We start from the raw sequence: 17,834 nt of genomic DNA, 5'->3' as shown, positions 1-17,834 counted from the left end.
ATAAAAAGGTGGAGTGAATTAGCAACAACATTGTTATAATGGGATTCTGTTAAGCAACAGCAGTAAAGTTTATATCCTTTACACAAGGTCAAGATGATGGCTGCCAGTGGCAGACTTTGCCAGCTCAGACTGAAAGACAGTGATATACTGAGTAAAGATGTATTATGTTTCCCAGTATTAGCCAGTTAAGTTCCAGCTGAGAACATGCTGCAGAGAGAGAAACTGCATGAGAAATGCTGGTTCAATTCCACTTCAACCATGTTTTCTTTGAAAGCAATTTAAATCCTTTTGTCTTGATCCCAGGGTTATCAAACAGCCCTCAAGACATGGACATAGAGAAGAAAATTTAATGATTTCAGCTACGGACACATCATGATTCCTGAGACCAACTTACAGCTGATTCCTCGTAATTCTTTACTAGCAATAGAAGAGAAGGATGTTAATGTTCACAGTTAATAAGAACCTGGAGAGATCACAGGAATAATATATGCGCAACATGTTTTAAGGTGGATATTTCGCTTTAATACCCCCTTTCTACCTCAAATAACATGCTCCTTTTCTGGATGACAGAAAATACTGCAGGGCACTGACTGCTTATATTCTGAAAATGAAATGGACATTAAAGTGCTTTGTACTGCCACCCAAGGTAGTCCATTTTCATCTTGAATTATGTGTAGCATGACACTAACAGTGTGGCTTCATGCTAATATCAATTCCAGTCTCACGCCATGTGGGTGTAACATTAATGTGAAAGTTGTTTAATAGCTTGATTTTATCTGCAGGTTTCCAACAAAGCAAGCAGATAAGAACAGTGAGGAATGGAGACATTTGAAGGCAGCTGTAAATAACTGTATTCAAAGTATCTTGGACAGTTTTCTGATTTTAAGTGAAGGTCAGGGAGGATGGCATTAAGGAAAATGTTGGATAAATTGGTGTTTCAGGCAGGATGTATATTGGTGGTACTGCCGCAGGGGCTGCAGGACGGGAACCATGTGGCGTGTGAGAGGAGAGGACGACATGCAGGGTGTGATTTAGGGCTAACATTTACAGAGCTGGTGGAGACCCAGTGCATAGTGATATTTTCTGTAATAAAGACTTAGAAGTAAAATCCACCCTTGGATAGACACATTTTCACTTATTTCAATCCCCAATGAGCAGTGCATTCCAGGACTCATTATGCAATGAAGATGTGCTTTTTGATGTGCCTTCCCCCCTCCCGCCTGCCTCGTCTTTCTCCTCTGCTGTTTGTGTTTTCTTGAGTTTCCCTAAATGACTGCTGACTGCCTCCAGAGTGCATGCCTAAACTTCTTGCATTCAGCTGTGGATTACATGTACTGTAGGTAGTGTAGGTGGAGAGAGCTCGCTGATATTTTAGGTAGCTGAACATCTCCACGCTGTCAAAGCCATTATAGCCACACTGAAAATATCCTATCCTTACATCACATTGGGAGAAGGAATAATGCAGCAAAATGCACCCAGAATTGTACAGCGTGTTGCCAGATAGCTGTTACTTAAAAATGTTAAGTGTTTAGGTTGATTTGTTCATTTTTGTTCCTCCAGTTTTGTGTAGATTTACACATTTTAGTGTTGTGGGTTTGGTGAAAATTAAGTCGTGACAGTTTTGGTGTCACATAACATGAAATGTCGTCTTCTTTACTGCATTTCAAACATACGAATCATATTTAATTGACTTAAATGACACTGAATCTTCATATTGTCATACTGGACGTAGTCCAGGTCAGACAGGAGCGAGCCTGTCAGTGTGTGTGTGACAGTGAGACAAAGAAATGGACTGGCACACTGAGAGTAAAAGGCATGTGACAATGGGCATGACTCGCAGGCTGATAACTGGTACAGCACTACTGTAAATGTCAGTGGGTCAGTGATAGCAGAGCACAACCCCCCCCCACCCTCCCCCACCAGCTCTTTGGCAGGTGACATGGGAGGAAACTCGATCATTGGGTCTCTCAGAGGGTAGTTGCAGCGGGCGCAGGCGACCAAACCTCCAGTTGATCTGGGCTGGATGCAGCTCCAGCCGGGCAGGGTGACTTGTCATGGCGGGGGGGCGAGGAGCGGCGGAGATCGGGGCCGGAGCGAGCAGGAGTACTGAGGGGCTGCGAGATGCAAGGAAGCTGAGGCAGCTGAGGCCGGAGCCGAGGCAGCTGGTGGGAGCGGCGAGGACTGAGGAGACGGTGGTGTTGAAACCCCAGGCACAGACGATTCGTAAACAGTTACAGGTGTTTGACTGTTTCTGCTTCTGTTGAGCCAAGACTGCATGCTGGTATGCTGGCTATGCAGATTCATCTGTGCAACAAGTCTCAGCTCTCACTGGTAGCAGTTCCCAGCAACTAGTGAAAACATATTAGACCAAAGAGTGATGGTGCAGGTAAGATAGTAGCTGTTCCATTCAGCGTCTTTTTCTGCTGACATTGCAGAGATCAGGTGTTTAAAGGGTCACATAGTTGACTGCATTTAAAACCTGTTACTATTTTTGTTGCATTTTTTAACACTGAACTGTGACACGCCTTGAATTATAGCTGTGCAGAGTGCAGGTTGTTTTCTCATGTTTCCGGAGAGAGGGCAGGTTTGTGCTGAAAGCGCCGCATGGCGGAGTTATTTTTGTAGCTTTGCTGGGTTTGCTGTATGTGTACATATGGAAACAGAGCTCAGAGAGATAGTGTTTCTGATTTAACAGGGTCACCCAGTCCTTGCTCCAGGGGCAGAAATGCAAACCTGTGTCTTTATTGAATTGGGAAGCTGGCTATTATGGTTCTGACATGTGCACGCAGAGAGTTGCTAAGTTGAGGAGGCATTTTATTGCAGTGTGTATTAATGACACTGGGTGAGTTCCAAGGCAGAGGACTGTCCAGACTGAGAATGAATGAGGTCCAGACAAGTGCTTCGATGTGGAGCATGTCCAGAATCTCTAACTTTTCCTCTTGTTATAAGTTGTAACCTGAAAGCCTGTCAGATTTTTTTTGTTGTTGTTCATTTTTGGATGGACGTTTTGAAAAAACATGAAATGAGACGGTTGTCTCTGATGCCGAGTTTGCGGCCTCCTCCATCATCATATACATACATACATACATGCAGTATTTCTGTGCTCCAAATCTGACAAACTGCATTTGCGCTCGAGCCTGTCACGCTCAACGTCTGTGGCATTCATTTAACTTCTTAATGGACAGAAAAGAAAGTTGGACGCTGTGATCGATATGCATTTAATTTCAAGTTTAATTTGAATTTGACTCAGTATGTATTACATTCCGTCTTGCATTGATCGAGGCTTAAATTGGTCAAAGCAGAAATAGACTTGAAGGAAAACAACTCCTGATTGATGCGAGTCTGCGCAGGCATGCACCCTCACGCACACACAAACAGACAGAGAGAGCATCTGTCTTTCTTGGCACTGAGCTGAAGTGGATGGCATTGATTTAGACCCCCTCTCATTCCTTCCTCCACTCCGCTCCTCCTCCTTTGCCTTCTTACTTTGTCTTCTCTCGCGGCTGCCATTCACAGTCACACTCTGCAAATCACCTCTCACGGAGGCTTCGGAGCCGCAGTCAGCGGGGGAATTTTTGGCTTTCAATAACGTGCGCCATACTTTGCCAGGGCAGCTCAAAATGTCCTGGCTAACAACCATCCTTCAGTGTCTGAATGTGGGTTTTTTGGAAGGACATTTAGGCTGTGAATTTTAAATAGGAAAAGGATTGTTGTAGGAAAAACTGATTTGAGATGACTGGTGTGTCATACTCAAAAAGCTGTTGTAATGGGTTGGAAGTGCTTTCCAGTGTCTCCATGAGAAACTGTAGGTGACTTTTCAGATCTTCTTGAACACATTAATTTTTTGTGCCCTGTAGACTGAGTATAAGTGTGCCTTTTTCGTCTCCTCATAACTCGGAGTGAAGTGAGCCATTTGAAAATCAGCTGCATCACTGTGACGAGCTAGTGTCTCTTTGAGAATTAATGACTGGACCTACAGTATCCTCGTGTGGCCAGATAGTAAACTACAACTCCCAGTTCAGTGCTTTTCAAATCACACAATTCCTTTTTCATCATGGAAGAATACTGAATGAAAACCACTTTTTGATCCATCTATCAGCAGATTAGAGTGAGCATAATCTTTATTATACATAAGCCTCATCTGTGCTATTTTTAGATTTATTCTGATGGGCTGTGCCACACCAGAAAACTCATAGCAAAATCATTTCCATACACTCAGAAACGTGAAGCATAATAACGCCCTCACAAAAAAAATGCAATATAATAAAATAGATAATAATTTTCTCATGGTTTTAAATGTATCACAGGCTGAAAACAAGTGCATTGTTATTTTAGCATAAACTGTACATGACTTTACTTGATTGAGAATGACTGTGGAACTGTGTGTGGAAATAATAACCTCTTGAATGTTGTATTATTTTTGGAATAACATTTAATGTACACTGTAAAATGCCCGAAGACGAGGATATCCATGCTGTAGAAATAAAAATATGAGCTAACTCTGAGCTAATCCTGTTGATTTTGATGACCTTCACTGTTTCACTATTTTCTTTCCACATTTAGTATCAAGCTGTAATGTTATTCAGTGACAGAGTAGGAGTCTGTAGCCGTGCTAGCAGCTTTGTGAGGCTGTATGAGTCACGACGGTGCTTTGAGCTGAATGCTAATGCCAGCTTGCTAACATGCTCACAATGACAATGCTAACATACTGATGTTTAACAGATATAATGTTGACTGTGTTCACTGTTTCAACACACAGTGACATTGTGCAGTCGTAAACTCATTGTCATTCATAATATAATATGCCTTCAATCTATCTTTTGATGGTGACAGTTGACAGTTGACAGTTGCAAATTTAAGATACAGGAAGAGGCTGTGTGAATAGAAAATGAGTGGAGAAAGACAATAGGAGAGCAGTCTAATGAGAGCAGAAAGGAGTAGAAACTGTTGAACAAGGGGGGCAGCCATGTGATGTAGAGGCCTATAACTGACTGACAGGGCTCAGATTAATGAGCGCTGCTGTGTAATTAATCTATAGCGGGCAGCTGTCTGTTTATCTGTCTCAGAGTTGACAAGAAGATAGCTGAGGGACATCTAATTGATCCCCTCTTCTTCCTCTTGCTCGCTGTCTCCTCTCCTTTCTCCTCCTTTACCTCAGAAAGTTTCCTTGACAGTGACATACTCTCTTGGAAACCCCTGGAAAACAAAGACCACGCTAAAAGCCATTTAGGTCACATAATTGATCGTGCTGGCAAAGACACAGCAATGCAGTTTATTTATTCTGCTTATTATCCTTTTTTTTAAATATATTTTCCTGACATTTCTGCTGGCCTTGTTTCTGAATCAGCCTAAGTCTTCCAGTGCTTAGAGGGATGGAGGACAAGAAGGGTGTCCAGGCTTTACTGCACTAATATGCTTTAGGTCTGGGATTTGGTCTGACTGTATGTTTGTATTTCATTATGCTTCCACCACTAATCCATTTTGCTGGAAATCATCCCTCCTTCCATGCGTTGTGACTCATGGATCCTGGAGCCTGTAGTTTAGGCTCTACCCAGCTGAGGTCAAAGGTGACTGGGTCACACTGGTCTGAGCTGCTGGCTGGGGAGCTGTGGGGGTCGGAGGCATCACGTCAGGGAAGGAAAACATGGCCACAAGCACTGACCAGCAAATGTAAGGGGCTCCACAGTCTGCCTTCAGCAGCATGATACACATAAACACACATACATATGTGCACACACATTAATCCCACCAGAGTCACAGTCTTGGATCCCTACCCGGAAATATAAAAAATGGGATGTAAGCAGTTATTTAAGTAGCCCCCAGCCCCTCATGCCTATGAGTTCTACAACCTCTGAGCAGTTCAATCCTAGACTGATTTTCTGTTTTCAGACAGTTTCAGTTGAATAGTTTTTGTTGTTGTCACTAAAATTAACTTAATTTTCAGGGTTAGAGTTTTTTTTTCCATCATTGCTGTGCATAAATGTTCTGAAGTGTTCAGCTCCCAAATCATTTAAGAGATTCATAAGGTTGAGCCTTATGTTCTCTTTTACTGGCAAATAGAAAGAATCATAAATGTATATGAATAACATCAAAAGGTATGTAAAACTTCCCTGGATGAATACCGCTGAAAATGGTACTGTTATAATTAATTTAGGATTTGTATGAAAACTGTACCCAAACAACATATATTGAAATTTATAAGCACTATCCTGTTACATAGTACAGTATGTTGAAGATAGATAGATACATTACACACAGTGAAAATAAGTGAAAATTTGTGAAATAAGACTATAAAGAACAAACTATACATAATACAATTTCAAAATAGCGAGCAGTAAAAAATTATACACATAATAATACATAATACATACATACATAATAATACAAACTAGAAGCATACATAATGAACGATTGGGTAGTCTGAGTTATTACACAGTGAGCATGAAGCTGTCATGACTGATGCGATGCAGCCCACACATGTCACCTGCTGTATGCTGGAGGATGGGTATTTAGGGTAGACATAAATGTAGTCCTTATTTTATAACGCTGCAGTCAGACGCTACTTTTAGCTTCTTTACACGCTGCCTCTCAATTACCAAGAATTTTTTAACTCATAGGTCAAAGCTGGGGCCACTCACCAGCATTGTTGCATCCCCCAGTTTGAGAAGCACTGCAACACTTAAATAGAAAAACCTTTTGACCTCCCTTTATATTCCTTGTTTAAAATGTTTTTTTTAGAAGCAGCAGCTATTTTGCTTCCCTTCCACTTACACAAAGACACAAAAACATTTGCTTGAAGACATTGTAATCGGCTTTAGCAGAATTCTTTTTTCTGATGGTATCCTCTTATTCATTGAATCCCTCAGTGTATAGCCTCTCCTCAGCATGTTGAGATGATGGTTATTACTGTAAGTAACAGGCAGCAGGATGGCCTGAGGAAACAGGTCAACTCACAGCCTATTAATCATGGAAACGCTCCAAAATCCACTCCTTGAATAATCCTGTTCATGTTTGCCCAGACCTCATCTGTAGGCTCTAATAACATGTCAAGAAATCAGTGAAACTGTTCTGTGAAATCCTCTGCTAAGTAATACAGGTGGGTCAACCTGTCAGCCTGTGTACTGATCTGAGGTCATATTCGGCTGGGTTTTGAGGTCAGGATTAGTCATTCTAATTAATAAATGAGATCTAAGATATGTGCCTCAGGGAATCTTATTACCAGAAGCCTCACTGTACTTTGTCCTTTAATCAGTGAAATTAACATCCACGTCATTTTAATTCATGGTTATTTCATTCACAGTGTTTCTGCTATGAACTACTAAGTCAGACCAGCAGAGAGCAGCAGAGCTCAAGACACGTCCTGCCTCTCCCACATTACTACACACACTTTGCTGCCGTGGGAAAAACTTCCCGACTCATTTTGACAATTACGAACATTTTATTTTGCCATCAATTACATTCATGCCTAAACTGAAATAACTACAGTTCTTCAATCCCTCTCCCTTTAAGTCAATCTAAAACTTATTAATTTAAAGGATAAGGCTGGCAGTATTCAGTATTTTTATAAGACAAAGCAATGAATTGATCCTACTAAATAGGCATTTCCTGTGTAATTTAAGCCTGATATAGCTTATTCCCCTGGGCACTGAAGTTTCACTGAGTTCATCTCACATACACCATCCTACTACGGTACCCAGCTGTTTTAAATCCTTTTTAAAAAATCAAACTGTAAACTTTGAGCCAACAATTTTGTTTTCAGTAGGAAGCAATGGTAATAATAAACAGTAGTAATTGATATTGGAGCATTAATAACATTCTAGTATAAGCAGTTTGTTGCTTTTACCACCTCCATCCAGCAGAGAGAGCTAGAGGATAAGAATGCTTAACTCTATCTTGTTGCTTGCCTGAATCATGAGCGATAATCTATTTAAATCCACGCTGCTCTGAATTCATGCACTGTTGTTGAAGGCATGAGCCCTTGTCTCGTGCGGTGTCACCTACATCAAAGAGGAGGCCGATACACAACAGTGACAACGCGCCCAGCTTGAATGATGGATGTGTCATTTCATGCCACTCCTCACTCTTTTTGTACACATCAGCCGTGGTAGTTGCTTTATTTGATAATTCATCAGTCAGCACTGTAGGTCATGTTTGGCACCTAAAGAGACACAAAGGAAAGTTGTGAGTCTCTTTGTCTGCTCTCTGATGTTATCGTTCTCACTGATGCAGAAGGATACGCACTTGAGGAGCAGCAGTTGTAGTAGACGTGTGTGCTGACCGTATTTGCGTGTGTGTGTATGAATACCCACGCGTGCTGTGCAGTGCAGTGTGAGTCGTGACAGAGATTCACAGACTGGAGATGGTGCCTGGGATTTAATACAGAGAGAGAGAGAGGCAGAGAGAGGGAGAGAGAGGGAGAATGGAGCGATGTGGATGGAGGAAGAGGAGTATTTCTGTTTTACTAACTAAAACATGTGCAATAGCGAATAACAGCATGTCAGCAAGCATGTTCCAGCAAACCACATAGAAAACGTAATTTCTATGTGATTGTGTTCTGGCAGGAGAGTTGAGAGTGGGTGTGTTGAGTAGGCGATGTTTGCTGCGTGTGTTTGTGTGTGTGTGCATGCACGCATGTGTGTTAGTGTACAGAACGGTAGTTCCCATCGTATGTTTAGACCAAGCAGGTGCAGGTTATCAAATTCTGTGAAGGAAAAAGTAGACAAAGCAAACATTACTGGAATGGAATTGGTTGTTTAATCAATTGGTGGATCAGCAGAAACGTTATCAATACCTATTTTGATTTGAACTATTTAAATAATTTATCAAACAAAAAAAGCCAAACATATGTGCGTTATATATATTAATATATTTAGGTTATGGACAGTTGTGCTCACCATTTTCTGATGATAAACCTTTAATCAATGAATTGATAATAGAAAGAAAATCAACAAATTAGTGAATGATGAAATTATCTGTCAGTTTGACCTCCTTGTTTGGAGAAATAGATAACATGACAATCATCAACATCTTTATGTTCAAATAGGATTACATCATGTCATCAGGGTGAACTAACTAGCTGACTATTTTATTTTTATTTGATTAAGTACAAGTACGAGTCTTCACAATGTGTGGGTCTTTTACAATGTGAGTGTCTACCCCAAATAATGTATTTTCTTCTACACAGAGCTGTATGCTGCTGAAGAACATACATATTCATGCAAACAAGTGTCAACAGAGCATATTACTGTCCAAATTTTCTCTAAAAAATGTCAAATAATAGAAGCAGAAGAGGCTAGCACGCTCTGTCAGGAACTGTTCATGGGATGCTCGAATAGCTTCGGGAAACCCCTCCCCACACTGACCTGATGTCGTATTAGTGGACACTGTGTCCGACCATTTTCTGTAACTTTCCACATTCACACCCACTTCACGGCGCCATCGGCCAGCTGTGTGGAGTAGAGCTCTCTCTTGCTCTCATTTTTCATTCTTGACACTAATATTTTGTTTTTCCTATTAAACCCATTATGAATCTGTTCCAGGAGAGACTGTTATGTATGTTGTTGTCCCCATATTTAAACAATGCCTCGTCCCACCTCATGTAATGGTTGGCTTTCCACTCCACCTCTGAGTGTGGCCGAGGTCGGACGACACGTCTTACAAACTAGTTCTGATCAAGAGTCATCAGACTTTCTCAGTGTTATAATGGAGGGTTTCAGTTAAAACGTATAAATCAGCAAAATTCACCTGTCAAATTTAAATATGTCTACTTTAAAGTGTGGACGAGTTGTTTGATTCATGGCAGATTCCTGACTAAAAAACGGTTTTAGGACCAAAATCAATTGAAACAGCAGTGCAGTGGAGCCATGCAGCAGAGCTGCTCCTCCTCCTCCTCCTCCTCCTCCTCTTCTGGCCCTTCTGTTGTCCCGGGACCCTGCTGGCCAGTGAAGCGCAGCCTCCAAACCAGGGTTCTCGCTAGGAGTCACAGGAAGGGCAAGCTCATTAATTATCTCTCCCTCTCTTCCTCCCTCCATCCTCCCATCACACCCTCCCTTCATTACCAGCAAGGTTAATCCCCCCTTATCTCCCAATGAGCCTCATTTTTCATGGCTCTCTGTCTACGACACCTCCTCCCTCCCTCGTCACCCCTTCTCCATCCTTTTCTATCAATGATTTCTCTTTCTCTTCCTTCACAGCTGCTCCTCAGAGTTTCTTCCACTGCTTTTGCATCATCTCACATAGTTTGTTTTTCATAACTCCTCCCACTCTTCTATCTGTCCCCTATCCTTTCCCTTACCTCTCCTCTCATCTCTTCGTCTTTCCTTTCCTTTCCTTTCTTTTTCTTTCCTTTTCTCTTTTCTCCTCTCCTCCCCTCACCTCGCCTCTCCTCTCCTCTCCTCTCCTTTCCTTTCCTTTCCTTTCCTTTCCTTTCTTTTCCTTTCTTCTCCTCTCGTCTTCTTTCCTTCCTTTTTTATTCCTTTTATTCCTTTTCCTTTCTTCTCTTCTCTTCTCCTCTCCTTTCTTTTCCTTTCCTTTCCTTTCCTTTCCTTTCCTTTCCTTTCCTTTCCTTTCTTCTCTTCTCTTCTCCTCTCCTCTCATTTCCTCTCCTTTCCTTTCCTCTCCTCCCCATTCCTTTACTCTTCTCTCCTCTCCTCTCCTCTCCTCTCCTCTCCTCTCCTCTCCTCTCCTCTCCTCTCCTCTCCTCTCCATCCCTTTCCTTTCCTTTCCTTTCCTTTTCTTTCCTTTCCTTTGAATTCATTTAATTTCCTTTCCTCTCCTCTCCTCTCCTCTTCTCTCCTCTCCTCTCCTCTCCTCTCCTCTCCTCTCCTCTCCTCTCCTCTCTCCTGTGCTTACCTTGAACAGGCCGTAGTGAGTGGAGAGAGTAGATCTATTACAGCTTATCACTAAAGGACAGGCCAACGCCGCACGCCGGTGAAATATGGCTGCTGTCACAGCCGCTGCCGAACACGACCTGTGCACAGAGCTCGCAGAGCTGTAAGGACAGGGGGAAGAGGGGGTAGGAGAAGGGTGGAGGGGGGTACGGAAGCGAGTATCAGCCCCCTAATTCAAATTAATGGAAAGATTTTCAAGCTTGATGCCGGCTGTTTGACAGTGATTTGGCACACAATTAACCTTGTCTCCTTCTCCCCTCTGCACTCGCATCACCTCCTTGGTTTCATTCGCCACCTTGTTTTCTCCCACTCTCTCTATCCCCTGTACCTGTCACGCTGCTTGACACAGTCTTATTGATTATGAACCAAATGGGATGACAAGGTTTTATTAGATAACTGACACTCCCTACTGTTGTGTGCCAATTGAATTAGCTCTGAATCACCAACATCCACATAGCGTAACATGATGTGACTTGGCCTCATTTTAGATTTCACACCACGCACACCATTCACAAAGTCATAGCAAGTGTGTGAATAATTCTCATACAAGCAGAAAAAATCATTTGATGCAGTTATTTTTGCGTCAGCTAACCACATGACTGTGGACATGAGTATTTTTTAGGGAGATGCAGCTTAACAACATAAAGAGCAGACCCATGTGATTTTTTTCATGAATGTGTGACTTGTGATTTTTTTATGTCAGCCCAAGCCTGCTCTGTGTACTGCAACATCTGTCCAAGGCATGATGGATTTTCACTCACCGACCTGTTTAAAAGACCATCCGTCCTCCACCCTCCGCCTCTCAGCTAGACTTTACTCACTGCTTTTATAGGCCATTTCACCTTGGGTTCCAGGTCATGGCACCAAACAGCCTATAGCTCTCAAGCAGAGGAGAGCAACTGAAGTGTTAAGAGGGAGAGAGGAGGTGTACCAAGTAACAAACTACAAGGGAGAGATGATGTGTGAAGAAAGTAATAAGAAAGGCTTGTGCAGAGGCTTTATTTTTGTCTGAAGCAGCTGCATTCAGCTCTTTAAAAAAGCAACAAAGAAAAGAAAGAACACTAGTTGGTACAAGTCAAAAATAAAAAGGTTGTCTAAGAAATTGTGAGTTGAAATAGGAAGAAAGCCTTTTGTTACCATAGCAACCCTTGTGATTTATCTTATTTGAATTGCTATCATGAGCTTCTACTGTGTGACTTGTATGGCTAGTTTTCAGTATTCATTGCTAAGAACTAAATGTGCACAGATTCACATCAGCCTCCAGCTGCAGCATTAGTTTGGCATTTTTAGTCACCGCTCTGAACCCCAAGCAGTTTCTGGGCATTTTTCGCTCCCATCACATTTGGATTCACTGCGGCTTATTTGTCATTATGAATCCTCGACTCTATGGAAACAGCACAATGATGTCTAGAATAAGGGAGAACTCTAGTTGCAGTATAGTGCAGTATAATACAGCTATGTATTTATACAGTAATGCCATAAATCATTAAAGAAACAAGGTACATTTCTTTGATTATTTTAAAAATAAATACGGATTTTTCCCACAGGTGTTGCCAAAATTGTAAAAAAAACAAACAAACAAAAAAAAACACATGCTCTACATGAAATAATTACATTTTTACTACCCTCCAAATGATCTCACTTGTCATCTCCTCCTGACTGCTCTCGACTTTTCATTCAGACCTTCCTTGTTGTGCTGAGGAGTGCAGAATTTTATGTTTTTTACAGGATCTGGTTAGTGCAAATTTTAGATGAGACATGTGAATCATGTGATCTTGATGAAATATTAGTACTGAAAGGTTACATTTGGTTATTTTTCCTATAAACAGATATCTCCATATGAATGCAGAATCTGTAGGTAAGGGATAAGATTTTGGTATCAGAAGTATTCAGGTTTCCATCTATTGCCCAAGCAGTATTGACCAATCACGTTTGAGCAGGCTCTACCTGGTGTTTTGGGCAAAAATCAGATCTTCTTAAATGAGGGATGAGGAAAAAGAGACTGTCCTCAATAATAAGCGATAATACTACTTTTGATAACTGTGGTAGCCTGGTTGAGCCACAATTTATCTAATAGATAAATTAGATGAGAAGAAGGTTTTTTGCTCAGTGAACTGAGGGTTTGCAGGTAGCTAAGAGAAGGAGTCCAGATGTATCCCTGTGTCAGCACAGTGTTGCTGAGAGTGGATGATTATCGCAGCTTTTCTGAGAGTCTGCATCAGCACATGTGACATGGGCAAACTACAGCAGAGACAGGTGTGACAGTTATGTGACAGACAGCGAGGCATGAGCGCTGTCAAAGGGCGTCAAAGAACTTGCTGATGTGACATTGTCGGGTTGAAGAGTAAGGTTCAGCAAACACCTGAAAAGACAAACAAGTATACATGTGAAAAATACAATGGCTTTACTGTTGTAAGCCCTCTCAAAATTACCATTTTTATATCTCAAGTGAAAATAGAAAGGAGGAATTGTGGTTCATTTGTCAGGTTTTATTAATTATTAGTTATTATTGTAGTGACACAGTTTCCTCAGACCTAACCAAGTCTCACTTTAAAACACAAACCTCTGAAGTAATGCTACAGCATTACAGACCACATATCCTTTCCTCGTATATCCATTATGATAAATGTGTGCTGTACATTTCTGACAGTGGCGGCCCCAGTGGGAATTGCTGATCCTGTGGAACGGACATGCTGGGTTGCAGTTAGGTAATGTAGCTAGTAGTAGTAGTCCAGCTTTATTCTACCCGATGATTGCTACAGCTTTAACAAACCCATTCATTTTATGATATTTCAGGGAATAGAATTTTTTAGAACTTTTTGAGGGATTTTTGCAGGCTTGTGAAAGCCACATGAGTTAGCATTGACAGGTGGGCAGGTCATTTTTGTGGATAGGGAGCTGAGAACTGACGGAGACTATAAAAACATCAGGTGCAAATACACTAAATGCCTAAAGTATGATGGGCACTTTCATGAAGTACACCGGGCATGTTAATCCAGGTAAAAGCAAAGAGAGGAATGGAAAGTAGTGATGCAAAAGCACACATTTGTAAAACAGATGAGATTGTGAAAAATCGAACAAATGAAAAGATGTCGACTGGATGGATTGGATACTCGAGGTACCTAAGAGGCTGTAATTCAACACCAATGAAACGCAGTTAAATGTACAAAAATAAAATTTAGCAGTTTTGTTTGATCATCACAAAAAGCTCTCAGAAGATTACATAAGAGTTTGAAATTCAAATAATAATCCCTCGAGCTCGGCCTCCTCTCAGCACTCGGCAGTCACGCAACATGTTTCCATTGTTCTAATGCAGCATTTCCTGTCATGTCTAAGTGGAAGAGAGACAGGTAGATAAAAGCTGTGTGTCTGGCTTTTGCCATCACTCTCATGGGTTTCACTGTATGGAGGTGGCGATGCAGTCCACAACACAAAAACGGCATGCGTGCACACACATCATGCACAGCGTAGTTCAGTGAGTACTGTTGTAGCACCAGCTCCCCATGACTCACGACACATCCGTGTAAAGGGCTTAACACAAGGTAGGAGGGGATAAGCAGCACCCCTGATGTTTAAGCTGCCTTTGCTTTGAAGCAGATGTGAGCATGTGTGTTCAGTCTCTCTCTCTCTCTCTCTCTCTCTCTCTCTCTCTCTCCCATCTTCTTAGTGTGTGCAAGCGCATGCTGGTGCACCTCACGAGCGCTAAACCAAACGTCACGACTATTAATGTATCCTGATCAGCCCACTGAAAATGAAGCTAATCTGTTGCGAGGGAAATGGGGCAGGAATTAGCATCTTCCATCCACCAGTGGTTTCCTTTTAGCATCTGTGGTATCCCGCCATTTATCTCCATGCATTTACTAGCTGCATCCCAACTCACAACAACTAGTGGTTGTGTAGACTGATGCCTGCCGTTCCTTCAAATGACAAACACCGACATTCATTTATTGCAAGTGATGATTAGTTTCATACTTGTCACAAAGCCCTGATACACATGAATTGAAATTCCTGCCTGAAAATTGATGTGTTTTTAGTTAACTGAAGTTGATTAAACAGGAATTTCAATTCATCTCATTCTGTTTTCAGCCAGGAATGATTCAACTGAAATTGAATGTACTGAACCCCAAGTATCAGGGCTATCTCCATCAAACTCTCAGGCAGCAAGCTCTCTTGTATGTTAATTGTAAATGTGTTTGATCTTCTCGTAGACCATTGTTCGAGGGAACCGGCCACCCAAAGATGCGTCCATCAACGGCCTGCTGGAGGAGTTTGACAACATCTCAGTAACGCGCTCCAATTCCCTCCGTAAAGAGAGCCCGCCAGGCCCCCACCAGGCTGGAAGTAGCTCCAAACCGTCTAGCAGTGGTCATCCCATTGCCCCTGAGGAGAATGGATTCAATCATTACTACTCCCGCTACTCCTGTGACCTAGACACCTCCAGCAGGGACTTCTCTCTTGATCCCACCAGGCCAGGCTTCTCCCTAGATGGGGACTGGGCAGTTGGGAGGCACTATCGATTCACCAAGCAGAATGGTCACTCACACCCCATACGCAGCCCCTTCTACCCGGACGCCATGCCCCAAAAATCAGACTATGGCAAGCTTCCCCCGGACTATCACACATACCTGGAGAGCAAAGGGCGCTCAGCTGATGAGGTGGCCTCCACAGTGGGGAGTGGGGTGGGCTCCAGCGGCTACTATCGGGCGTCTGTGGGTGGCTCTTCCAGTCAGGACTACAGGGACACTTCAGTAGGCACGCCATCTCGTGCCTCGCTACACAGCGAGCAGATCAACTACCCAGACAGTGAGTGGAGCTACGGCGGCCTGCGGGACGAATATGAAAGGAGACCCAAGAGTTCATATGTGACGCAGACCAGCCCTACGCCGGCTATAAGGCAGCGATCTCGGTCAGGCTCTGGGTTGCAGGAGCCAAACATCCCCTATGCGGCCAGTGGTGCTTTCAAGAACCCTCCACAGGCCCATCCATACAGTTCCTACACCTACCCTCGCCTCTCGGAGAGTCTCGCTAACTCACAGACCCTTGGCAAGGTAACCACATCAAAAACTATGCATGCTAGTCAGAATTTCTGATGAAAAAAAATATATTAAATCATCTGTGAAAATAACTGTGGCAGAGATGTTGACAGTGTTTACTCTAAACTACACAGCTATATTGTATAAACTACCAAATGGCTACAATGGCTGTCCAGGAAACATGTTTCCACACAGCGCTCCACACACCACTGACAGGCCTGTAGAAACATTTCATAGAAAATTACACAGATGTATCCCGACATTTAGTCCCATCTGCAGTCCTCTCTCTGCCCATGTTTCCAAGTCTCTCTCATTCTCACGCTGTACTTTTTTTTTTTACCAGCCTTCCTGCCAGATAGATGGTGTCAGCCGTTAATCTATTCTTCCCTGAAGGAGGCACGAGCTGCCACATACAAAATTACCCCTCTTCTGTAGCCACTGTCTCTGCACACAGATCAATTAATGCTCATGCTGACCATTGACCAGAAAGCTCTGAATGATAGGAATCGTTACAGAGACGAGACAAACAGAGGCACAAAAGCTTGAAAAGAATGAAAAAGAAATGAGGGGCAGTGACATGGCAGTAAGAAGTGAAAAACAAATTAAATGACCACAACCAGATAAAATCAAAGCAGACTATCGTCATGGTATGACTGAACCAGAGAAGAACTGGTGAAAGCTCTGCAACAGTCTTCAACATTTTGACATTAATTGTGTGATTTTGCTATGATCAAATGAACCTGGAAGTAAAAAAAAACAACAACTAAGAATGTGAAAACATGAAAAGAATATAAAGAGCATTATGCAGAATTCTGGTCACAAATGTAGACTTCTAAGAGTAATTCACAAGAGAATTCTACTCATGTTTCATGTCTCAAGCTGCACTTTAAAAATATAACGTGTGTATATATATATATATATATATATATATATATATATATATATATATATATATATATATATATATATATATATATGTATAATTGTAATTACAACCACAGAACCAAAGTGTTAGAGTAATTAGTTTTACACAGCTGTGTCATCTGCATAGAAGTGGTGTGTTTGCAAATAATGCTGAGAAGCTATTTGCAGTGTTGTGTGTGCAGAGAACAAAATTAGACAGCAATGATACAGAATGAATCTTAAACAGTTCTAGCAGTGATTCACAATGTTTTTCGCTAGTGGACCCCTTTTCTATTATTGAGTAAACTTACAACCCATGACTAATGACATATGTGATATGATTAACTAAAGTAGTGAAATATAGCTGAGATATAGGCCTTCTGTGTATTTTTTTTTAAGTTTTCTTACCACCCCCCCTTGTGAAGCTTTGCTGACCCCTAGTGGCAGTCTGGACCCTGAGGTTGGGAAACAGTGCCAAACACCAGTGTATCATGGGAGGCCCCATTCCAAAGCGATCACCAAAAAGTTTTTTTTGTAGATTTGTACCTTAAGATGATGAAATACACATGATGAATAACAAAAGGGAAACGTATGCTCTGCTGATGGCCGGTAATAACTGACATGAGAACAAAATGCACTGTAAACACTGTATAAAATTACATATTCGATTGTTAGTCATATTGTCCATCAGCATGACTCAATATTAATGTTATGTTTCATAGCTTCCCATTGTGTATGAAACACCTGCACCATAAGTATGTTGGCATTTGGAGAGCGTGATGCAGCCTCTGATGTGCTCCAGTGGAGCAGTGGGAGAGACTGAGATACTCAGGAGATTCTTCCACACAGAGACTCCACAGAGAAAAGCAAACAAAACCCTCCATGCATTAGTGGCTGTGTAATGCAACCATATGGTTCAAGTTTTAGATACCTGTGGTGATTCTTTTATACCAATACTGTTACACCGAACTGCATTTGCTACAGTAGAATACATTAGAATAGGTTATAC

At 41.9% G+C, this 17,834-nt stretch overlaps 1 protein-coding gene across 3 annotated transcripts in view; it reads left to right on the top strand.

Annotated features, from left to right (window-relative positions):
• Positions 1 to 17,834, top strand: part of pak5 (p21 protein (Cdc42/Rac)-activated kinase 5) — a 67,025-nt gene that overhangs the window by 37,540 nt on the left and 11,651 nt on the right. For all 3 annotated transcript variants that reach the window (XM_041958282.1, XM_041958281.1, XM_041958280.1), the window contains one exon: positions 15,098 to 15,937. In XM_041958282.1, coding sequence (XP_041814216.1) covers positions 15,098 to 15,937 — 840 coding nt within the window. The remainder of the gene's footprint in view (positions 1 to 15,097; positions 15,938 to 17,834) is intronic.

Source organism: Chelmon rostratus, chromosome 18, assembly GCF_017976325.1.
Source record: "Chelmon rostratus isolate fCheRos1 chromosome 18, fCheRos1.pri, whole genome shotgun sequence".
In the NCBI taxonomy this organism is placed as follows: Eukaryota; Metazoa; Chordata; class Actinopteri; order Chaetodontiformes; family Chaetodontidae; genus Chelmon; species Chelmon rostratus.
This window is presented reverse-complemented; position numbering and strand designations above follow the sequence as displayed.